Here is a 26234-nt window from a genome sequence, read left to right as displayed (position 1 = left end):
TTAATATACATAGGGTTGCTACAAGAAAAGAAAAGCTTTCACGTATAATATTGGTCTGTAAGATTAATACGCTGCAAGAGAAGCTAAGCTTTCACACATAATGTTGATCTTTTTTTGTGCACACAAATGTGCCAGTAGAATTTTTAATGACATAAATGTCTGACCTTCTGGGCTCGAAAATATTCTAAATGGTCGTTCTCAAAGATTTGAATTTTGAGTGAGGGTCAAACGCTCTGTGATTTAAGTAATTCATCGGACATTCACTCACAGAGTTCATCTTGTGTAAAAGTAAATTTAATTTACTTGAAAGTAACGCTTTTCAAACAACCATTTGGAATATTTTCCCATGACCTGTTGGAAATCGATTCATTTCAGCAGTTGCGCCAGATGACAGGCGTCGCCGCGCTTGCGCAGCTACGATGACGCAGGAAGCCCGTACATTCTTACATGTAAAACATTAAAAGATCTTACATTATGTCATAAAAGAAACAAGACATTAGAGTATACTCAAAGAGCATGGGAATTTTGTGAACCATACTAAAATGCACAATACGGCTTAAAATGCACATTCTTATGTGCAGATTCAGATGTAAATTTTCTTGGAGTACCAGTACCACATTACCTCATCTTTGGTTCTTTATTATGGCATAATGCTATACGCGCTAGAAGATGAAAATGTGAACTTGAAATGTAGCGAACAGTTGAAACTAGCCAATAGTGTGGAGTTTAACACTTCATTTCAAATAAATTGACTGTCTCAGCAGAAAAGATTAATAAAAGTCAAATTTCTTTAACAAAGCAACAAAAAAACTTCATTTTTCTGCAAGGCAATTAATGCTTGACTGTCAGAACGGTGGAAACAAAATAAAATCTTAAACGAATAACAGATTTTAGCCTTCCATAATTATATGAATGTATTTTAATTCACTTGATAGCTCCTGGCTCCACAGAAATCTGTTTTGTTTTCATTGGATGTGAGAGCAACAAACGAAGAGGAAACAGCAAAATCACTTAACATAAACACGAATCACGTGGATACTATCACCTCCCCACTACAACTCTGACTGCTCTGTGCATCAGGTCCGGATCTACGATATTTCTGAACTGGGGCAATATTAGATAGTGGCGCTCCCCCTCCCTCAAGCATTTGAGGTAGGACACCAAAAATTTAAAAAAATCGACTTTTCAAAAATATCTTTATTTTGTAGCGCACATCTTTATGATGAGTCTGATACATAAAACATATGATCGAGGGAACGTAAGACATGTTATTACATTTTAAGTGTGCCGAAGTGCAGTGCCACGCCTCTTCAACACAGCATTCTTCCATCGCACGTCTCTGTATTTCGCTCTGTGGAATTCAAACGTGTAATATTTTGTAATGGGTGCCATCAAACTATATTCAGGCCAGTGGAAATTAAAATGTCCTGTGGTGCCTCTCCTACTCCCAGTCGGCCAGTATGACATCATACCCCTCTTTAAAAAATCTCGCAATTAATGGTGGATGGGATTATTTGTAACTGGGAGAACAAGAATTCTTCAGAAAATTTGCAGTCTTTACTGCCTATTAGCTAATAACTTGCTGTTTTGAGTAACATAAAATTAGATATAGGATACATAAAATGAGTAAAGACAAGAGACAAGCAAGACAGTACACATACCTTCAATCCTTAAGTCCTAGCCTTTTCTCTCTCTCTAATCTTGCCACAGCTCTATACAGCATACTTTCCTTTCTGGGAAAGAATCTATTACCTCATCAAAGTTCGTCAACGTTTTGCTACGCGAAAAAACGGAATGTGGTTGTCTACTACCAGAAAAGCTGTTAATACAAAGTACCCAAGAGTGGTGCGGTTTCTCGATCTGATTACATGTATTTTGTCACTGTGTGCTAGATAAAATGAAATATGCCTGCCTAATATTGCAGCAATTGTTACACGCACCAAATAAACGAGACTGTTTTGGCACATATGGTCATTTTTATAACACAACAGAATATAATTCACAAAGTACCAATATCAAATGCATATTAGGCCTACTACAAGCAAAGAGTTTTATGTCAGAAAATAGTTTCACATTTCATTCATACTCTCTAGTTTCTGAAGCACGAGATCGAAAAGTAGTAGTACAAAATTTTTATATAAATTTGGAATCATCATATTATTCTGTAATTTGTGAGAGTCTTCATTTCTTCTCCTTGCTCGTTCTGACTAACAATATTGTCACCACTAATTCTGTAACTATTCCTGCCAGTGTCAAAATTTATTCTCTGGTTAACTTCACCAACCCTGCCACAATCACCGGTTTAGTTATCCCGCATTTGTTCTCCAGTTAGGCATTATTGCGTGTTCGTACAACGCGTTTTCCGTGCTATTCCCAGAATAGAACTTTAGCGGCTGCTTAGTAGTGGCCCTTAGTAGTGTAGCGGTCTAGCCAAAAATGTTTTGTCAAAATATCATTTTCTTGGATACACGGAGAAGGGAATACATAATCTTAGTTGCCTGTTATTCCTGTTAGTCGCTTATTTCCACTCTAGTAGTCTGAATCTATGGAATTCGCTAGTAGTTATAACAACGCTGATCATCTGCAGACTCAGTCAACCACATAAACAGCAACTGTCATTCACCCTTGCGGCTTTAATCGCTCAGCTCTTATAGACCCGTCCCCTTTTGTCTACAGGAAAGTTTACTTCTAGATGCGACGGATGTGGGCGCTTTGTGAAACAAGGTCTTTTTCCTCAATAATATGAATTTGGTGCCGCCCCTCCCTCTCCCTGAAACTGCCACCAGGGGCAGATACCACGGTTTGCCCCTGCCCCCTAGTTCCAGGCCTGTTGAACATACGTGAATCTGCCAGCTTAGGCACACCAGCAAAATTTTTCCGGATAGCATCTGGCTGCTTGCTGCAATTGCTTGTACAGCTAACTGGTTCAAATGGTTCAAATGGCTCTGAGCACTATGGGACTTAACATCTGTGGTCATCAGTCCCCTAGAAGTTAGAACTACTTAAACCTAACTAACCTAAGGACATCACACACATCCATGCCCGAGGCAGGATTCGAACCTGCGACTGTAGTGGTCACGCGGTTCCAGACTAAAGCGCCTAGAACCGCACGGCCACATCGGCCGGCTGTACAGCTAACTGCCACACTTCTGTAGCCAGAAGCGGGAGAAGGTACTACTCATACGCGACTGAACTGCACATGCGCATAAGCTCACTCGCAACCACTCAAAGAAATCTATTGTAAACAGTAGTGACTTCATGCTCATCAGAGACAATTTGTTGTTATGAAACACTGCATAGTCTTCCTAAGGGCTTTGACACGTTTTGCTGTTGGCACACACTTGTATTAGCACTGTGTTTTATTCTTGTATATGGTGCATTTCCTTTGAAACTTAAGTTTTATTTTCATTTTTTCCTCTTGTTTGTGTTTTATTGCTGCAGTATTATTCTGCAGTAGTGAGATACAGTAATACAGTAATATTCTTTGTTAGAGTATTGGTTCTTACTAGTCAAAGTTACAAAAATGTAACTAAAAACTAAAACAATGAAAAATTCCTGGAATTCTAAAAAATTCCCGGGTTTTTCCTGGTTTTCTCCTGGATGAAAAAATTCCCGAGTTTTTCCGGAATCTCCCGGTTGTCCCGGATCGTATACACCGTGTTCAGCTCTTATAACAGTCTCATTTCTGTACCAGTTGTACACAAACTTTTGCTACCTATGTTTTACCTTTCTACTATGAAATTTTAAAGGGTGCTTTCCAGTCAACATAAACATAGGTTTCCCTTTCTTCAGTCTGTTTTCTAATAGAAGTAGTTTGGTGATTCCCATTCCGAGGGATGGGAAACTGTAGGCATAATTGGTATCTAATGTCTTGGTGGTTTGGGACTAACTGGTTAAAGAAAAGTTATTTGAGAAGAGGCCTAGATTTAAACAGAAGACTATCGCCCTGCATCAGGACAATGCATCCACCTACAAAGTTGCTTTGGCAGGGGGAAATCTTGAGTAATCTGAAATACAAGTTGCTGGTATGTCTATCTTATTCACTAGATTGAGAACTCTCCTGACTTCCACCTATTCCCACATCTAATGATATTTGTGACTACTAACTGTGTGAAGTAGTTTATAGTAGATATAAATTTTGTAGTAGTAAAAGACATTCTTCTTCTGCCAGGCCAATAACTTTTACCTTTCTCTTTTTACAACAAAAGTTTCTGGTTTATGTCAGCAGTTTTCATCTACTATTTCCAAACTAAGATGTAAGGTTGATGTGGCATAACATTCAGCAAACATTACTCTTATTCCTCAACAGACCCTCAGCAATATGTACGTACAGATGTGTGTATGTATCTGTCCATGTTACTGTAAGTGTGAAATCTACTAATACCATCACCACGCACGTAACAAATGCCAAATTATGCAGGCATAGTGCAAAAATTTATAAATATTCATACATTCTTTTATTTCAATTTAACTTTGTCAATATAAGGCCACGTACTGCCCTTAAGAAACAATTTATGAAAATGTGACAGACTTCAATGAACATATGAACATTAAGAGGAAAATAAAGGAGTATATAATGTTAGTGATGTAACAACTCATTAATATTTCAACTTAGACATTTTTTAGCCTAATGAAAAATAATGGATCAGTGCAGTCTTAGATAGTATTGCTAGAATCATAACAGACATAATAAAATTATTTTCAGTTACACTCACTCACCTGTTTTAATGCTACAGCCACTGCACCAATGGCATGGTTATGTGGGCCACCCTGAAGTGATGGGAACACAGCTGCATTGATGCGAGATTCAAAATCATACAGTATACTTTTTCCAGCCTTATCAGTACCTTTTACACCACGTCGATAGAAAATCAAGCCAGATCTAATAACAAAATAGCAAAGAAAGAAACCTACAATGTAAATTGATATTAAGATATGTTGGAACAAAGGAATTAAGTTCTTCATTAATGTCATAACATCAGTACTGCTCATTTAATATGCGATTGTCATACTGATTTGTCTTTGTCACTGATTACGTATATTTTTGAGATTATATTACACACGATGGCCAAAAGTTAACAGATTTTGACGATCCACAAAACAAGGCAACAGTAATGTGTTGATCAATATGCATCTGGCAGCACTATAATACAAACAAATATATACTGGAGAAACATGCCAAGGGCTTTAGCTGGCACTTATTCTGTGTGCTGGCACAAGAGGTTCTTATATTGCATATCAGGCTGTCCAGCATGGCTTGTAGTGACGGCACTCGATGTACTCCCTCTAAAGACCGATTACGATCTGTGGTGTGAGTTTTAGGACTTCAGTCATTTGGCCTTGAGCATCCCATGCATACTCAACTGAAATTAACTCTGCACAAGATGTCCATGTTTTGCAGGTGTTCATCCTGTGTGTCTGGGAATCACCATCATCTATGAAATGGAACCCAGGCCCATATCCACAACAAAAAAGGGCTACATCTTATGCCTAGAAAACACATGCATTGAGGTATGTGCTCTTAAAATGATGCCCCCTCAAAGAAGAACAGTGGAACCATCAAACTGATTCTTTTTTACAGTATTTGAAAGGTTGTAACAAGACACAGAAGTGCACCAAGTGAAAGGATGTGATACTCCCACTCCAGATTAAACAGAATCATCTGCAAACAGAACCAATTGCTGTAGGGTCCTCTTGCGTTTCAGCTGAAGAAACAACTGAACCTGATTTGTGTGTCACTCTGTTCTGTGTAATTCTTATTTGTACATAAAGTTTTATAGGTCCCAGCAAAATATAATTTAAAAATGTGTTAATTAAAACTTATATATGGGGACACATCTTTATGTAATATGCTGCTATATATAACAAATTCCAGTGAAATAAACTGAGTTTTGTGTACTTGTAATGAGCACTGTTTGAAAAGAAGCCCAGTGATATTTTCTTTAACTTTGTTGATGTACGCAAGAACTGTGAGTGGGTCGTTCCGCAGAGACAAGGCGCAAAGCCATGGTAAACCAGAGTAGGTGACTTGGAAACAAGACACTCCTGGCACTGTTGTTTTCAATACAAGAATTTCCTATGTGATAACGACTGAAGTTGAAAGTTGCCGACTGACTTTTATTGTTGATTAGTAGTTCTACCATTCAGTCATTTTTGATCAGTCATGGAGAACATAAAAAGGAAAAGTTATGCAGATCAGAAAGTAAAATTAATATGCAAGGTGGGTGCTACACACAAAACAAAATCTGAAATAGCTTCAGATTTGGGACTTGCCTATACCATATTACAAACTACCATCAGCAAAAGAAACAGTATTTTGAGAAGGTTTTTAAAATTGGTTGCAAAATTAACAATACACAGCCATCAGCAAGATGAGAGAGACATAGATTTGGAAAAGGCACTTTTTGAATGGTTCCAACAAAAATGGGGTGCAACTTTACCAACCAGTAGCGACTTTTTAATGTTGAAAGCAGAGGTGATAGATTTAGCAGAAGTGTTCACATCACTGCTGATTTCAAGGCCTGTCGGGACAGTTAGAAGGATTTATAAATCATGACATCACAGTTAGAACAATTTCTGGCAAATCTAAAGCTGTGTACGATATCACAGTGCAACACTGAATTGACAAGGTTCTGCCAGGTATCTGAAGGGATTATCAATCTCAAAGTGTCTAAAACTGTGGCAAGATCTGTACATTCTACAGTCTGCTTCCTTGTAAAACATTAGCTGAATACCATGGGTCATGCCATGGAAGGAAGAAAAGTAAAATTCATGCGACAGTTCTGGCCACAGATGCAGGTGGAGCTGACAAACTTCCCCCACTTGTGACAGGACAGTCTAAGAATCTGAGGTGTTTAAAAGGTGAAAGACAAAACCTACAGAATAGAAATGAAATACAAATTCTTGGATGACTATGGGTCGACATGCAGCATATCCATTCCAAATAGTTTTGGAAAATGTTTGAGTGGAATTTTTCCCTCCAAACTGTACCAGTGTTCTAGAGCCACTTGATTTGGGCATTACTGCAAATTTCAAAGTGCAATGTAGAAAAAAACCTGGTTTAACATAAGATACCACTCACTGATGCAGGAAATGAAAATCTCTCAGTTAACTTACTACAAGCTGTGGAATTTCTTTTGGCTGCATGGCAGCTGGTGTCATCCTCTACAATCAACAACCATTTCTGTACATCTGGTGTGTTACTGGAAGGGACTACTGTTGATGATGATGATGATCATCATGATGAAGAAGAAGAAGAAGAAGAAGAAGAAGAAGAAGAAGAAGGAGGAGGAGAAGGTGTCAGGTAATGAGTTAGCGCTACTGGAGGATGCAGATTTTGACAGTTTTGTACATTTTGGTGACAATCTAGGTGAGTGTGTGGAACTACAGGATGAGGTGATTATTGCTGATGCTTTCCAACAATGTGGTGGCGATCAAGAAGGTGAACCAGCTTCAAGTGACAGTGATGGAGATGACTATTTTAATCTTGAAACATCTATGCTGAGTGAAGTGTTAAGTACAATCAATGTGTGCAGACATTACATAGTGTGAAAATCTGTAGTGAAAAAGCTCTGAATTCATTACTAAGTTTGCAAAATTGGATGTATACAGTTAATGCATGAAAAGTGAAAGAAGCCAAATTATCCGATTTCATTAAAGCAGGATTGAGTTCAAAATAACGTATTTTCTCTTTAATACTGCATCTTTGTTGTTTGTACAGTGCAAAGTGCCAAGTTACAATACAGTATCTAATTTCTCTAAAGCAGGACCAAGTAATATTTTTTCTTTTAATACTGTACTCTATCTTCGACATTTGTGAAGTTCACACTTGTATAAACATATATTTTTTCCAATGGAGAATACGGTGCGTATTACTGTATCTATATCTCACTTATAAGTAATTCTGAGTTACAAGTAATGTTTTCTCTTCCCTTGGATATATGTATAAATCAGGTCCACCTTTATTTGTAAACAATGGCAGATTGTAAAAGTGCAAAATCAGTAAGTTGGGAGAAATGAAGATAGACATGTAGCTTACCATAACTGCTTTATTAACTGTGCACTGAGCAAAGACTACCACAAACATGAAAGTTAAAAGAAGTGCCTATCATCATTCCTGTTCACTGAATACACTGTTATTCTTGATGTAAGTAAGATATATAGAAACTTCATTGATTGGAATGGCGAAGAAAATTATACAGCTGAAGAACCAGTGTCAAAGTATCTAAAATGCTGTGGTAGTAAATTACGTTACAACTAGACTGCCAAAATACCAATAAGAGAAGTTTAAGTCTTCAAACAAGAGGAAGAATCTTCTGTATTTGCAGTTCATTTGGTGCTATGGATTCAAAAAAAGAGAATTTGGTGAGGGCTACAATAAATAAAGCTGACAAACCTGCAAAGTGAGAACCAAGAAATTGAAGAGCATAAATGGCATGTAAAAAGACTAAAAGATACGCTACTAGATGGCACTAGAAGCTACTTATTAATTACTATGCATTTAATTTCAGTCATTATCTGTGATTTATTTGAGAACTAACCACTTAGTTGTAAGTTTGCAGCACTGGCATTTCTGTGCCCCATTCAGTGCAATGGAACAGGAAGCAAATTTTTTCTGGCAGCAAGTAACATTCATTACATGCTACAAACTACGAATGTAGAGTGTCAAAACAAACACATTTTAACTGCAAACAATACCCTTTCTCACTTACACTCAGTATGTAAAGAACTATCAGTACACTTCATCACAACTGAAAAACTATAGCAAAATAGTTGTTTCATGATACTTGTTTTGACAATTATAGGAGGAATCTTTGACAATACCTTGCTCCACGAAGTGTTTTGTGTGTGGTCGTTGTTACAATATCAGCATATTCAAATGGACTTGGGATAACACCACCAGCAACCAATCCAGAAATGTGAGCCATATCTGCCATCAACACTGCTTTAACTGAGTCACAGATCTGAAAACAATTGTCAAATATTATCTTTCATCTTGTATTCATATCTGCAGGGACGTGGAACTAAACCACCTAACCTTCATCCTTCACAACACACACACACACACACACACACACACACAGCACTTTGAAATCGCTCAAGACACTTAATTTTTCATGAGAAACTTCAGTATCTGTAATTAATGGACTGGATATAGGACTAGTTTTGACAGACATGCCACCAAGCAAATTTAGTAGCACTGGAAATCATCTAATGTTTTCAAATGGACATTCCAACTAAGTGTGAAAAATACAGCTGTTAGTTGATTTATAGTTGGACAAATATTTGTCAGAACTATAGCTGATATGCCAACAACACTGTAAACTCACAGGAACTAAGAGTGACTAGAGATAGTGGGTAAGTAGCCCCAGCCTTAGACCATAACCAGCTACAGCAATGGGGGAAATGGCCATAAAATATTTTCTGAAATACTATAATGTGCATCCTTACAACACCAACGTATCAAAGTTGGAAATACGGATTTACAGTCATGCTACAAGTAATGTACTCTCCAGATCTTCCCCATCTTCTTCTTTATTTCTTTTCTTGGGTTCCATGTGACCATCTGGATTCTAAGCTACTCAGTCACACAAACACAATCAATTTGTAACATGATGCACATATCAATAACACAGTTCACTTTTATTCTGTCATATTGTGATAGAAAAGGCACTTCACAGGAACTAAGAGTGAGTAATGTATGCACTACATTACACACTCTTAACAATGAGTATTCCGTAAGTCATACATTGCTGCTACCTGCTATCCCACTGGTGCAACTATTTACATTTTGCTACAGAACTGAACGCAACACAGAGACAGGTACACAGTAATGCCTTTTAGCCTAAACTGAAATTTTTGAATATCACTATCATTAAAAGTGTTTTTCTAAGATACACCACCAGATCGAAAATATCCTGACACCTAATAGTGGACATTGATATGGGATGTGTCCACCCTTCACCTTTATGATGGTTTGCCTCTGCTGGGATCACTTTCAGGGTGGTACCTGAATCTCTGTGGAGGAATTACAACCCATTGTTCTTCAAGAGCTGAAACCACAGAAGGTAGTAATGCTGGATGCTGGGGTCTGGAGGGAAGTTGGCATTATAACAACTATAAGGTGTTCCATTGGGTGCAGGTCAGGACTCCAGGCAGGCCAGTCCATTTCAGGAATGCTATTGTCAACAAGCCATTATCTCATATATACTGCTTTACAATAGACTGCACTGTCATCCTGATATTACAATCATTCTCTCTGAATAGTTCCTCTACTGTATGCAGTGCACAATGTTGTAAAATGTGCTCGTATCCTTCTAAATTTAGTTTTATTAGGTGCAACAAGGGGACCACATACTAAACAACACCCCCCCCCCCCCCACCACCACCACCATAATAAAATCACCTCCTCTATATTTCACTGGCACTATACATGATGGCAGGTAAGGTAATGTTCTCCAGGCATTCACCAAACCCAAGCCCTTCGATTAGATTGCCAGAGTGTACAGTGTGATTCATTACTCTAAATCACTCATTTCCAGTCATCCACTGCTGGTGGCATCACTCTTTACACCACCTCAAGTGTTGTTTAGCGCTGACTACAGAAATGTGTGGCTTATGAGGAGCTGCTTCACCAATGTAGCCCAGTCTTTTTTCACTCCATATGCACAGTCACTGTGCTGGTTTTACTGCTGGTAGCATGTTGCAACTCACAAGTCATTCCTTCCACTGATTCCCTGCCTTTGTTTTTAAACTGCCCTCCACAATGCTTGATCATCTCAGCCCATCAGTACACGAGGTCTACCTGGTCTTGATTTAGCTCTGGTTGTTCCTTCACGTTTCCACTTCTCAATAATATCACCAACAGCCAACTTGAACAGCTTTAGAAGGCTTGAAATTGCTGTGATGGATTTGTTACTCAGATGAGATCCAATGACTAGCCCACATTCAACGTCAATGAAATCTGTTGACCGACACATTCTGCTGTTTACATCTTCTCTACAACAACACCATACACGCTCTGCCTCTGTTTATGCAGGCAAGTCTATCTCGTAACACCTAGTGGCCAATTCCGCATCACGTAAGGGATACAGATACTTTTGATCAGATAGTGTATATCAATACTCTTTAGAGGAACTTTCCATTTGGTATAAATGGCTACGCCTACCAATTGAAAAGGATTACTCTCGTAGAAATCTGCTATGATGTAAATCTCCAAAGAAAATATCCATATTTCTTATCTATATATATGATGCTTAGACACACATAACAATATAGTCACAGTCTATCAGCAGATAACGTAGTTTACCTCTAACCCCTTTCCTATTTTGATGAAACGAGGTCACTGAACATTCTGATCCACATTCCTTATTTATTGTGCTAGTATCTGGCATTTTGAGAACGTTATTTTAGCAGGGATATCTCCCATCTGATTTCATGAGGCTGGTTCCTCCAACGTCCCGGAAATTTTCACTTAAGAGAAAACAAATCCTATTAATTATCTGACCCTCCCTTTCCAACATTACTCAGGTTTAACTCTATGGTTACTCTAAACCAATACCACAAAACTGAGTGTCTTGTCAGGTATCAGCATGTTCTCAAGCCACATATTAACTTGCCTTACAGCACTACCAGGAAGGTGTCGATCATGATCCTGGAACAGTTGCACTAAGTAAAAAATGGTGATATGAGCCTGAGCAACAATCTTTCGAAAGTCATCACCTCTGTCATGAGGTCAGTCCATATATAATAGCTCCTAGCCCATTTCACTATCACTGTGTGAACATCTTGAGTGTGTTCCTTACACAATGCACGCAAATATGTCACCAGAGTCCTGTACTTGGCTTGAAAATCCTGTTTCCTGAATTTTGCAGAACAGCTTCCTAAAACAATTTGTATTTTTTTAACATTGTTTACAATTATCTAGGATTTCCCACCAATGGTGGTCATCAGCATATTTTCTATCTCTACAACCACTGTATATTTACTCTCACCAACAGCATGCATTACTCATTGCAAGACTGAAAAATAATAACTGACAACGACACACTATTAACAAGAATGATGATGTAGAAGGCAACAAATAAAATTTCTCTGATATTATGAAGAAGTTGGTTGTTTGGTTTTTTGGAGTTGAAGGGTTCAAACTGTGAGGTCATCAGTCCCTTCATCCTGTGTGTATCAAACCATAAACAACCCGACTGTAACCAAGGTACAATAAAACAGAGACAAAATCAAAGAGAAGTAGGAGTGGGGTGAGAGGGAGTAAAGTGGGTGATCTGCAGTTGGGAGATCCCTGGGGCATGGTATGTGGTGGGAGATGCACCTCCTGTATTCGACCAGCACCACCTCGCCCTCTGTTACCCCAAGAAAATGAGCAGCACAGAAGATGATAAAATTTTAGGAAAGACAAAAAATTAAAATGGCAAACATAAAAGAATAAGGAGAATAAAAAGATGGGAACAGTAGAGACCAGTCTGGACCACCAAGAAAGGGCTGCTGTAGGTCCCCTGGGCCAGAGCAGATGAGGGGTGCCCCTCCAGCCTCTCAGGTGTTGAATGAGGCCAAAGTGCCCCACCTCACAGAGACACGTACAAAACATCTTCACAGGTGAAATGTAAAACCAGGTCAGTCGCTTTGCATCATCTGCTAGTATCAGAGGTAGTGTGCCAAGAAGTTTAAGATATTGCCACAAAGCAGCTAAATTTGAGCACTCTAGTAGGACGTGGGCCACCATCAGTTGGGTGCCAAACTGGCAGTAAGGTGGGTCCTCACAATGGAGTATGTAACCACGGGACAGCCAAGTGCGGCCAGTGCATAGTACACACTGAACAGTGGAGTCTCTTTGAGAAGCACGAGGGGAAGACTGCCATGTGGTTGCAGTCTCCTTTATTGCCCTCAGTTGGTTTGGAGAGTCCAGGGCAAACTGTTCAGAGTTCCAGACCTCCAAGAAATGATGGCATAGAGTCAAGTGAAGGTCCAGCTCTGGGACCCCATTTCCAAAATTGGCATTGGTTGCCAACTTTGCCAAGCAGTTGGCGTGTTCATTCCCTGAGACCCTGATATGTCCAGGTGCCCACACATGATGATTAGCTGTTCAGCTTGATGAGGGTCACAAGGAAGATCCTGGGTACTCTTGACTAAAGGGTAACAAGGATAGCACTGGTCTACTGCCTGATCAGGGAATCACTGCAAATTAAAAGCACCTTGCCGGTGCAAGAGTGAGCATGGCTAGGGGCTTGTTCGAGGGCCACCAATTCGGCACTGAAGACACTGCATCTATTTGGCAGGGAGCATAGTTCGCTGCTCCTTGCATGTGTGCATGCAAAACCAGTTTGTCCGTCGATTGCTGAGCAATCAGTGTGTACCACTTTGGACCCAGAAATGCACCAAGGACAGCCAGGAACAGGCAGTGAAAATCAATGGAGTCAACTGAATCTCTCAGTTCAAAGCATAAATCAAGACAAGTCCGAGGTTAGGGTACATGGCATGGGGGCATACACAATTGCTCGTTGACAAGAGGCAACAGTGGGGGAAGTTTGAATTCAGAGCAGTGTCACTGCAGTTATGAACCAAGTTCTGGGTCTCTATTGTGGGAGGCGGATCTCTGATTGTGAATGAATGGTATGGCATTGACAGAAGTGCATGATGCAAGTCTTTATGACTGGAAACTGAAAGCTGTGTGCGAGACCCCACGACTACATCTTTTGAATGATACCCTGCAGTCAGCACTCAGCAATAACCATGCTACAGGAGCAAAAATCATTGGTATACATAGAGGGTGATACTGAAGACCTCATGGCTGCTCCTAGACCACTGATGGCAACTAGAAAGAGAGGGACACTCAATACAGAGCTCTGCAGGACCCCATTCTCTTGGGTACGGGGGTACTGTGGGAAGCACCAACTTGAACCATGTCACCATGTGAAGTCATAAGTCTCCTATAGGTCAAAGAAGGCAGTAGTAAGGTGTTGACGTCAGTCAAAAGCTGTCCAGATGGTAGACTCCAGGCAAACTAACTTATCAGCGGTGGAGCAGCTTTGGTGAAAACTGCCTTGGTTTGGAGCCAGAACGCTTCGAGACTCAAGGAGCCAACACTGCCAGCTCACCATCCATTTGAGTGACTTAACAGAGAACATTGGTGAGACTAATTGAGTGATATAGCTTTCCATCTCTAGGGGCTGCTTACCCGATTTCAGTACTGAGATGATGAAGATGATCTCTTGCCATTGAGATAGAAACTCTCCCTCACTCCAAATATGGGTGAAGGTGGCAAGGAGATAATGCTGACAATCCTCTGATCAGTGTTTGAGCATATGGTTGTGGATGTAGTTTGGCCTTGGTGTTGCATCAGGGCAAAGGGCTAGGGCACTGAGGAATTCCCACTCACTGAATGGAGAATTATAGGGCTCCAGAAGAAATGTAGTGAAAGAAATGTATGCACTCCACCTGCTGTTTAATGACACGAAAGGCAGGTTGATAGTTCTCAGATGCAGAGCTTGAGCATTATGCAGAGCAAAATGTTCAGCTTCTGGGCACTGTTGAAGGAAATACGAGGTACACCTGCTGGGGACTTACGTGTAGAGGATTATGATCTTTGCCAAGACATGTGAAGGAGATGTACATGATTCAATGGCTGAAACTTACCGTTCCCAGCATTCTTTCTTCCATAGTTTTATTATGTAGTGAACCTGGGCACAGAGCCATTTAAAGGCAATGAGGTGCTCCATCAATGGATCCCACTTATGGCTTTGCAGAGCCTGCTGTGAGCTCTAAGAGCCTCCGAGATTTCTGAGTTCCACCAAGGTACTATGTTCCGATGGGGGGGGGATCCAAAGAAATAGGGGATAGCCAAGCAGGTTGCCAATTGTTTGCTGTTGCACTCTGGACAACTGCATAAATACCTCCACGTAGCTGGGAGCTAAGAATGACAGTGGAGGTGAAAGCATCCCAGTCTGCTTTGTTGAGAGCCCATGTGGGCGAGCACCCAGAGGAGTGATGCTGAGAGAGGAGCAATAGGTCACTACCACAAAGGTCATCATGGATTCTACAGTGGATGGATGCGAGAAGACTAGGGCTGCATACAGAAAGATCAATGACTGATTAAGCTGCACTTGCCACACTCAGGTGTGTGGGGCTACCAATGTTCAAGAGAGAGAGCTCGAGATCTGCCAGTAACTTTTCAATATCTTTACCGTGGCCAGTGATTGTGGTTCCACCCTACAAAGGGTTATAGGCATTGAAGTCATCCAAGATTAAGAAAGGTGAGGGGGGGGGGGGGGGCTGTGCAACCAATGCAGACAATATGTTCCAAGGCAATTCACCATTGGGAGGGAGATAAACATTACAGATGGTAAAATCCTGAAATATCCTTATCCGAACAGCCACAGCCTCCAAAGTTGTATCAAGAGACACAAGTCCACTGTATACAGAGAGCAGAACATATGTGCCACTCCACCTGACACGCTATCATAGTCAGCGTGATTTTTTGAAATACCCTTATAGCAATGAAGGGCAGTGGTCCACGTTGCTGGAAATCAAGTTTCCTGAAGGACAACGCCAAAAGCAGCAGAGGAGTTGTAGCAGCTCAGCCAGGTGGTGGAAGAAACCACTACAATTTCACTGGAGAATCATGTTATCAGTATACTGTCAGGGCATGAAGGGACCAAGAAGGCAGGTTATGCTCCAGGGTCACCTGCTGCCACCAGCTAAGAGCTAACAATATTAACACACACAGGTTCTGAGACACATTGTGTGGTGCAATGTGGAGCCTCAGGGTGACTGAGATCGCCACCTCGGCCACAGAAGCCAAACATGTGGGATCCAGTGGCGTGGGAGCCACCGCAATGAAGACTACTTTTTATCTTTCTTCTCCTTATGGAGTTTAGATGACTGTGAGAGCTTTCCTGAATCAGTTTCAGGGACTGAGGAATATCGCAAAACCCTACGACCAGCAGGCCAGCAGGCTGTGGCTCCTTTAGCCTCTGGCTGGTGTCCAGTTGCAGACTGGCAGAAACCTTGGGGGGGGGGGGGGGGGGGGCATTCTGAGCAAGCCCATTCTGGTGTGAGAACCCAAGCAAGGATGTTGCATCTCCAGCTGGGGGATGGGGATCAGCATCCCTGGTGGGTTGAGAGCTGTTGCTCCCAAAGTGCGTGTGGGGGAAGTAGCAGGAGAACAGCCCCTAACCATCAGGGTGGCAGGTATGGTAGGATGCATAATAGGTGACAGTATCGTAGTCAGAGGGGGCAACATTGTCATGCATGCAGGATGCAGATGCTAACCTTTTCTTGGCCTCTTGGTATGTTAGTTACACAGAGTCTCAAATTCCTGTATGTATCTCTCTCTCTCTCTCTCTCTCTCTCTCTCTCTCTCAAAGACAGTGCAGTCTGGTGCGCAGGAAGAATGACGCTCTCCACAGTAGACACAGACAGGAGAAAGGGCACAAGGAACGTTTGCATGCAACAGTTGTCCACAATCCCAAAAGATTGTTCTGGGATCACAGTGCGAAGAAATATGCCTGAATTTCATATATTTGAAGCACCGCATGGGGAGGGGTGGGGGGTGGTGGTGGCGGTCATACGGTTTCACATCACACCAGTACACTATCACCTTCACCTTCGCCTTCTCAGGCAGCTAGTCACCTTCAGAGGCCAAGATGAAGGCCCCACTAGCAACATTATTGTTCTTCAGCCCCTTTGGACACAACAAGAAAGAGGATACCCCGTCACTCAAAGTAGACTTGTAGTTCATCATCAAACAGCAAGAAATCACGATGCAAAATTATGCCTTGTACCATATTAAGGCTATTATGGGGAGTGATGGTCACCAGAATGTCACCCAGCTTGTCACGAGCAAGCAGAGTCCCTGAATGGAGAGGGGATGCTGCTTTAATCAAAACTGACCCACTCTTCATTTTAGAGCTGGCTGCAACTTTCCCAAACTTGCCCTCTATATCCTCTACAAAGAATAAAGGATTTGCAGCCAAAAAATAATCCCCATATATACTTGTACACACTATGTATTGGGGGGAGTATTTCTCTGCTTGTCACTTAGCCTTATGTTCCTCCCATCGCATAGGCAGGGAAGCAAACACCCTCAGGTCTTATCTCTGTGTTGAACGAGTTCTTTCCTTCTGAAGAGACTGCTGGTGCTCTATGACCAGATGCAAGTCATCTGCCATGGTGCAACTCGTGCCAAACAAGCTGCCACCCGACCTCAGCAATGGCTACTTGGCCAGTAATCCATTCCTCGAAGTCCCCGTGCCCCAGTCATGATGGGCACATATGCATTGGCATATGAGGACAGTTTCAGCTCAGGCACCAACAGTGCGATCCCCGCATGGTCCAGAGGGGCTACCAACATGTCAAGCCCCCCCCACCACTCACACACGCCAACAAACAGGACACTGCCATGCTGGGTTTTGGGTGTACTACCTTATTAAAGGGAAGGGTGCAAAGATGGAAAGGCACAAGGTGGAGCATACACACTTCACTGGGTGACTTCCCTGCAGGATCTACACTTCTGCAGAATTTTGAAAATTGGCAGCAGCTCAAACACAATGGGGGCCATGTGTTTTATTTAATGAAAAGTTGTAGAAAATGCCAGAAGTGGAAACCTGAGTCCCAAATCATAAACCATGTCCAAACGAGGTCTGCAGTCTGCATCAGGAAGACCTTCTGATGGAAAGGCAGAGGGGGAAAGGGATAGTGGTAGTACAGGCTTACAGCACAGAAATGGAAGTAGTATTACAAAGGGATGGACATTATATTAAGAGAATTTGTATCTAATGCTGGGTAATAAATAAGGTACAGAAATTGAATTTTTTAGTATGTTCTTAATACACAATATGTTCTCGCTATCAGTGTCCATGACTTATCTTTATACTTCAAGGCACAAATAATAAACATTGATAGAACATGTGCCATCTCACATAACAACCTTGCCATAAACAATAACTACACTACACATGTTAAGCAATATCATTAAGCCTGACTCTTACCTTTCTGAAGCATTCATAGTCCAGCAGTCGTGAATATGCTGATGTTCCAGCAATTATTACCTTTGGACGAAATAGAAGTGCATTCTTTTTCAACTGGTCATAATCTATTAGGCCAGTTTCAGTATCTAGGCGATAAGGCATTGATTCAAAGTAAACAGAAGTTGCAGATACCCTTTTAGACTCTGTCATGAAACCGTGGGTCAAACTAGAGAGATAAAAAGAAAAACAATTTATTTTAATAACTAGGCCTTGAAGTTACCATCACTGATTATTTCACAGGAGCCATGTCCATAAGTTGTTCATACATCTCAAATTAAAATTCAATTCAGTTCTTTCCACCACTTTCCTGTACAAAAGTTACATCCACCTTGTCAAGAGGGAATGGACAAAATGAGTAGAAAAGAAGTAAAAAGATGTCCAACCAATACTGGTGCTCATGTCAACTGAAAATTTAAATGAGTATAATCTGCATAGTGTTACAAATCATAAAATTGTACCTTTCAAACACAGGTACCTCACTGAGACACTGAAAGAAGATAATTGATAACAGAGAGCATCAGTAGCAGTTAAGTGGATGAAGTGTCCCACGATCTTAGTTCTATATGGAAATTTTGTGCAGCTCATTACAACTATTTTGTCAGCACTGTTATGTAATAGTTTACATATGAACTCAACACTTCACTGCCCCCACCCCTTTTCCAGTTTGGTTGTATCCAAGTTAGTAAAGGTTACTTTGTTCTCTCCTATTCACAAATGAAATATACCGAAGGATATATTTTCCTGTACATGTGTAGGCCTAAATGTTGAGTATTTTCGTGGCACATTCCATTTGCTAGCAAGGGTACTGTGTTTTCCAGTGGGATATACAGGGCGAATCACATGAAACTTGGGCAGCAAATATTGTGAAAATGGAAAGTGTTATTGATGTATGGTTTTCATACAATGGATTGGTAGTCAGGTGCTCATATTGTTATCCAGTAAACAGATTTTCTGAAAGATATAGCCATTATTTGACTGTACAAGAGGTTTTATTTCACAATCTAGGTTTCGACCTCAGGCCATTATCAAGTGTAACAACTGCAACAGATTAAAGCACAATAAAAGTATGAGAATCGGACTGAGTATCCTAAAAATAGCAGGGCAAACAGTTAAACCAATGAATGGGCTGCATGGTTTGTGCTCTTACTTATGTATTATAAATCACTAGACTTTAGTAGAGCCCAAGTCATTGTCAAAACATGTAACTTCAATTCTTCTTCTTTCGTTTCACCCTCTTTGGGGTACGCTGGATCAATCATTTCTTTGTGCGTTCTTCTTTTCTTAGGGCCCAGTATTTCTTCATCCTTTCTGATCTTCTCCTCTCTTCTTCCGAGATGAAGGATTTGGACTTTTGTGTGGATTTGTCTTGGAACCTTATGTTTTCATCTTTAGTAATTAATTTAGCAGTTCGATCAATAAGTGAATTTTCTGAAATATTTAATTCCACTAGGTCTTTCTCAGTTTCTTTAAACCAGTTGGGCTTCGTTTTTCGGTTACGGAAGAAGTCAAAGATTTGTTTAGTTAATCTGTTGGAATTCATTGTGAGAAGATGACCATAAAAATTTATTCTCCTTTTTCGCATAGAATCTGAAAGTTTTTCAATTTTCTTGTAGAGAGTTTCATTTTTAATGTATATAATCTTATTGTCTTGAAATTTTGGCCCAATGATTTTTCTTAAAATTTTTCTTTCCTTTATCTCAAGTTTCTCCATTTGGCCTTTGAAATTCATGTTAAGTGTTTCTGCTGCAAACAGTGCTTCTGGCTTAATCACTGTCTTGTAATGTGTAATTTTTGACCCCCATGAAAGGGATTTTTTGTTGTATGTATTTTTTGTTAGTTGGAAGGCCAATTCAAGTTTATTTTTTCTGGATTCCATTGCTTTGCTTTCCCCAGCATTCCAAGTAATCCATTCTCCGAGATATTTGAATTCTTTTACTATTTCAATCTTCTGTTCTTGAACTTTGAGGTATTTACATGAGTGCTTGATGTTTGTCAATATCTTAGTTTTTTCAGAGGAGATGTGAAGACCAATTTTAGTTGCTTGTTTCTTTAGTTCAAGGATTTGCTCCCGTGCTTCTTCCATTGTTTCACCAAACAGGGCCATATCATCTGCAAAAGCAATGCAATTTACTTTAAGGTTCTTCTTTTTGCAACCCAGTCTTATACCACTCTTAATATTAGTGTTCCATTCTCTGACTACTTTCTCAAGAGCACAATTGAACAGCAACGGTGAGAGCCCATCACCCTGTCGCACTCCCGTTTTTATTTCAAAGGGTTCCGATAGTTCGCCCATAAATTTAACTTTCGAAAATGTATTCGTAAGGGTCGCTTTTATAATATTAGTTGTTTTCTTATCCAAACCCATTTCTTCCAGGACTGATAACAGAGATTCTCTATCAATCGAATCATATGCTTTTTTGAAATCAATGAAGGAGATTACGTATGTCTTTGCCCTTGATTTTTGGTAAGCCATGATGTTTTTGAGGTTTAGTATTTGTTCCGAACATGATCTACCCTTTCTAAAACCTCCCTGGTATTCCTCGATTTGCGGATCCAATTGCGGCTCTGCCCTGTTCAAAAGGACTTTAGAAAGAATCTTGTACGTTATATCCAGCAGTGATATTCCTCTGTAATTGTTGGGGTCTGTCTTCAAACCTTTCTTGTGGATAGGGTGGATGAGAGCTGTTCTCCATTCTGCGGGGATCTCTTCTTCTTTCCAGATTTGATCGAAAACACACTTTAGGGATGTAACTGCTTTTTTGTCAGCCTTTTTCCATAGTTCGGCCACTATTTGATTTTCTCCGGACGCCTTGTTGTTTTTAAGTTCTGAGATGACCTTCTGTAGTTCTTCAGTCGTCGGTGGTTCTGAATCCGGCTTCTCACGGTTGTTTGGAATGGATTCAAATTTTTCAAGGATGGGTTCACAATTCAAGAGTTTCTCAAAGTAGCCTGCTAGTATTTTGCAGTTTTCCGTGTTGTTGTGAGCGATGGTCCCATTTACATCTCGAAATTGGAGGGTGGGTGCTTTGTATCTTGATAACCTTTGTTTGAAAGTTCTGTAAAAGCTCCTTGTGTTGTTTTTAGCAAATTCTTCATCAATTTGGAGGAGAGTTTTGTTTTCATGTGTCTTCTTAATCCTTTTTATATGTTTATCTACCAGTTTTTTCTAACTGTAATGAAATTCAGTCTATTTTCTTCTGTTTTCTGTGATTGCCAATTTTGCCATGCCTGTTTTCTCGTTTCAATGAGGGCATCACATTCCAGCGACCACCAGGCATGTTTTTTACTTTTTTTGTTAGGTGCTATCCGTTCAGCTGTAGTAATGAGGTTTTCCTTGATATCCCCCCAGCTTTGTGTCTGAATGGTTTCTGTTGCTTTTGTGAATTCATCTGATTTTAATATCTTCTGTGCTATACTTCCGACCCTTAATTTGTTTCATGCTGCGTTTCCTGTTTGGGATGACTTTGAACTTAATTTTAGAAAGGTAATGGTCTGAATCCAAGTTTGCACCCCTGAGTACCCTAACATTCATGATTTCTTTGCTAGAAATCTTCTTAATTGCCACATGATCAAGTTGAAATTCCCCAAGGCTAGGATTTGGGGATACCCATGTTTTTTGTCTTCGTGGTAGTTTTCTTGAAAGCTGTGGATTTAAGAATTAAATTGTGTGCTTGGCAAAGTTCTATTAGTCTCACACCATTTCTGTTTGTTCTCTTGTGTGCAGGATAGTTTCCAACTATTTTCTTATATCTTTTTTCTTTACCAATCTGTGCATTAAAATCTCCAAGAAGAATGATGATGTTTTTATCTGGAATTTTCTGAATAATGTCATCTAGATGATTCCAAAAGGCCTCCACTTTTTCTTTGTTTTTCCTGTTATCCTCGTTTATAGGGGCATGTGCATTGATAATTGTGTAGATTTTGTTTGTGCTTGTGAATGTAAGACTTGAGATTCTTTCTGATTGGGAATCAAAGCCAACTATTGAGTTCAAGATTTGTTTGTTGATTATAAAGGCTTCAATTGTATAAACGAATTTTGTCAAAAATAAATAGGAGAATATTTGTGTAATATGCTAATTTACTGACAATTAGCATTATTCAGTTGATATGGTTGCGGAAAAATAGATAACCACATCACAGGTTTTAAACTTTGCTGCACTGTGTCTAAGCAGCCACTTACATAAACATAAGTGAAATGATTGTCAAAGATCATCAGAAAGGCATCCCAGTTTGCGCCATGTGATCTGTGGTACGTCATGGGAAGAGGTAGTTGGACACTTTACACAAGCTGGTTAGATTATCTTTGAAGTGGGCAGAGAATGCCAGTGTTTACATAATACGGCATGAAGAGCTAACTTTCCAATATGCGTGTAAAAATCATGCAGCCCGTACATTGGTTTAACTGTTTGCTCTGCTATTTTTCTGATACTCAGTCCAATACTTGTACCTTTATTGCGCTTTAATCTGTTGCAGTTGTAACACTTGATAATGGCCTAAGGCCGAAATCTAGATTGTGGAATAAAACCTGCTGTACAGCAAAATTGCAGTTATGTGTTTCAGAAAGTTTTATATGAATGTGCTCCATACAAAAATAAAATAAATAATAATCAGATTGTAATAATACTTAGAAAATGTACTTTTTGTGCAAACACACACTTTTTTAAAAACTGAACACTACCTATCGACATTAATAAATTAAAAGTAGGGTAAATTAGAATGTCAATAGTGTTTATTGCAGGATTCCAGAGCGAGTTGTTTATGAGATACTGCATTTTGAAAAGTTTCCACACAGACACTTGTTTATGCCATTCAAGCTGCATAATTGCTAGGTACAAAGTAGTTGTTCCTTACAATGTGTTTGTGTGTTCCTTGAGTGCACTCTGACATGCTAGTCAGTCAGTGACAGTTCAAGCAATAGGTTGTGAGTGGATGATGGGATTTACCGATGCAGGAAAAAACAGAATTGTGTATGGAGAGTGTAGGAAGATTGCAGTTAAGTCTTATACAGTGTATGCAACAAAACACCACAATGGACATCAACCATCTCGACAATTATTTATTAACCTCTTTAACCAGTTATGTGACAGTGGCAGTGTAACACTTGGACAACATAACAGAAGGAAACAAACAATGACAGAAGAGGGGGGAAATTAATGTTGTTGCTCCTGTTGTAATTGATCTGCATGTTAGCTCCCACAATATCACACGAGGAAGCGTCATGAGTCAGGCATGTGCCCCACTCATTCTCCATTGACAAAAGTTCCATCCCTATCATATCTCTCTCCATCAAGAGCTGCATGGAAACGATTACGAGAATTGTGTTAACTTCCATACATACAGGGTGTATACGTGGACAAAGAAAAAAAATTCCCGGATTTTTTCCGGATTTCCCGGTTAAAAATACACTTTCTCCCAGGTGAAAATACATTTTTTCCGTGTTAAGTGACAGTATAGTTGGTTGGTTTGTGGGATTAAAGGGACCAGACTGCTACGAAGTGACAGTATACTCTTCCTCGGCATAGTAAAACTCATCAATCCTTTGAATGTTCATGGTTTTATATACCGCAGTAGAATTTCCCGGCACTTTAGAAAACGAAACTCAGGGGGAGGGGGGCGACACGTTTTGAAAGACATATGATGTGCAGCAACATGTATGCTGCATATTTTCATATTACGATGGTATAAATTTGAATTCCACCATACACCGCATGTTACTTTCTGAAACTTTGAAATCGAGATCGATGCACTTTTGTAAGACAGTCATAGGTCATGTCACGTGATCTCGCCTGCTGATGGCAGCATAGGACACATGATGTAGTAAGCCAATAGCAAGATCACTCTTCAGTAGCGCGAACACAAAAATAAGAAAAGTTAATGGTTTAAATTAATACACATAGCATTCACATATAATATTGGTCTCAAAGATTAATAAGATGGAAGAGAAGCTAAGCTTCCACGTATAATGTTGATCTCTCTTGAGCGTGTTACACTTTAAGAACATCACACAAATGTGCCAGTAAAATTTTTATTAACGACATAAATGTCTGATCTTCTGGACTCTAAATTCTTCTAAATGGTCATCCTCAAAGAGTTGATTTTTAAATGAGAGTCAAACGTTTTGTGATTTAATAAATTCATCATACATTCTCGCACATAGTTCATCTTGCGTAAAAGGAAATCTGCTTTGAATGTAACACTTTTCAAACCACCATTCGCAATATTTTCCCGTGACCTGTTAGAAATAGGTTTGTTTCAACAGTTGCAAGAGAGCACCAGATAACAGGCGTCACCGCGCTTGCACAGCTATGATGACGCAGAAAGCCCATATGTTTGTACGTGTAAAACATTAAAAGATCTTATGTATGTCATAAAAGAAAAAAAGACATCAGACGATACCTCAAGAGTGTTGGAATTTCGTGAACCATACTAAATTGCAGAATTCGGCTTAAAATGCAGATTCGTATGTAAATTTTCTTGGAGTACCAGTACTGTATTATCTCATGTTTGGTTCTTTATTATGGCATAATGCCATACGTGCACTTGAAATGCAGCGAACAGTTGAAACTAGCCAATAGTGTGAAATTAAACACTTCATCTCAAATAAATTGACTTCCTCAGCAGAAAAGATTAATTTTAAGCCAAATCTCTTTAGCAAACTGGCAAAAATAACTTCATTGTTCTGTAAGGCGATTAATGCTCGACTGTCAGAAAGGTGGAAATAAAATCTGAAACTAACAACATATTTTAGCCTTCCGTAATTATGTGAACGTATTTTAATTCATTTGATAGCCCCCGCCACAAAAATCCGTTTGCTTATCATTTAACATGAGAGCAATAAACGAAGAGGAAACAACAAAATCACAGGTCATGTGAAGACTCCCCACCTCAACTCAGACTGCTCTGTGCATCAGCCCAGATTTACTAAATTTCCGAACCGGAGCAATATTAAGTAGTGGCGCCCAGCCACACCTCTGTAACCAGAAGCGGGAGAAGGTGTTACTCATACGCGACTCAACTGCACACACTCAAGGGCCCATCCGCAACAGCTCAAACGAATCTAATTTAAACAGTTGTCACGTCACGCTCATCGGAGGCAATTTGTTGTTATAAATCATTGCATGGTCTTCCTAAAGCCTTTCGCACATTTTGCTGTTAGCAGACGCTTGTATGAGCACTGTTTTGTTGTTGTATATGGCGCATTTCCTTTGCAACTTAAGTTTTATTTTGGTTTTTTTTTTCTTCTCTCTTTCATGTTTTGTTGCTGCACTATAATTCTGCAGCAGCGGGATACAGTAATATCCTTTGTTAGAGTATTGGTTCTTATCAGTCAAAATCACAAAAATTTAACTGAAAACTAAAACAATGAAAAATTCCCAGAATTCTAGATAATTCCCGAGTTTTTCCAGGTTTTCTCCTGGATGAAAAAATCCCTGGGTTTTTCCCGGGTCTCCCGGTTGTCCCGGGTTGTATACACCCCGTACGTAGTCATGAAGACAGGATACTCCAGATGCATCACGTATCTTGTTTAATTATGAAGCCATATTTACCAATCATGTCCAGGTAAACTGCCGAAACATGCACTATTGTGATGTTGACAGTCCCTGTTGGCTTTGTCAGGTGGAAATTCAGTATCTATGGACTGTGAACATGTGGTGTGGGATTGTGTACTATCAGCCCATAGGCCCATTTTTCATAGATTTAGCACTGAATGTGTACAAGGATCACAGCCTCCTATCTGATCATCTTCCACGGAAACTCTAAGACATTCCTCTGCAGACTAGCAGTAACCTGTGGTACCAACATGATGGCTGTCCAGCCCATAGTGCACAAAGTACTACAGCATGTCTTCATGAATTGTTACCAAACCATTGGATTGAATGCTGAGGACCTGCACCTCAGCATGCACATTCCATGGATTTAACACCTGTAGACTTTGTTCTGTGGGGAAAGCTGAAAATGTTGTCCACAAGGACATACCGACTATACCCGATGTCATGCTACAATGTATTACTGCAACCTGCTTGGAAATCTGTGCTGAAATGTCTGAACATATTTTATTGGGCAAGGAAACCCTTATGAATAATAAAGACAAAGATGGTAGTGAAACTTTGAACCCTTTTTCAGATGAAGATCTGGATGTTTCTGGATGTACTGCTGATTCTTCAGTACCACAACAGTTTTTCTCAGAAGATTCTT

General features: G+C 40.0%; 1 protein-coding gene across 1 annotated transcript in view; it reads right to left on the bottom strand.

Moving 5' to 3' along the window:
• The window catches only part of LOC124721621 (serine hydroxymethyltransferase, mitochondrial-like), a 118299-nt gene that overhangs the window by 23561 nt on the left and 68504 nt on the right, over positions 1 to 26234 (bottom strand). Inside the window, exons 5-7 of the mRNA XM_047246680.1 lie at positions 18000 to 18204; positions 8824 to 8963; positions 4720 to 4882 (exon numbers count right to left, since the gene is read on the bottom strand). Of these exons, the coding sequence (XP_047102636.1) occupies positions 4720 to 4882; positions 8824 to 8963; positions 18000 to 18204 (508 nt within the window). The remainder of the gene's footprint in view (positions 1 to 4719; positions 4883 to 8823; positions 8964 to 17999; positions 18205 to 26234) is intronic.

The sequence above is a fragment of the Schistocerca piceifrons genome, chromosome X (assembly GCF_021461385.2).
Source record: "Schistocerca piceifrons isolate TAMUIC-IGC-003096 chromosome X, iqSchPice1.1, whole genome shotgun sequence".
In the NCBI taxonomy this organism is placed as follows: domain Eukaryota; kingdom Metazoa; phylum Arthropoda; class Insecta; order Orthoptera; family Acrididae; genus Schistocerca; species Schistocerca piceifrons.
This window is presented reverse-complemented; position numbering and strand designations above follow the sequence as displayed.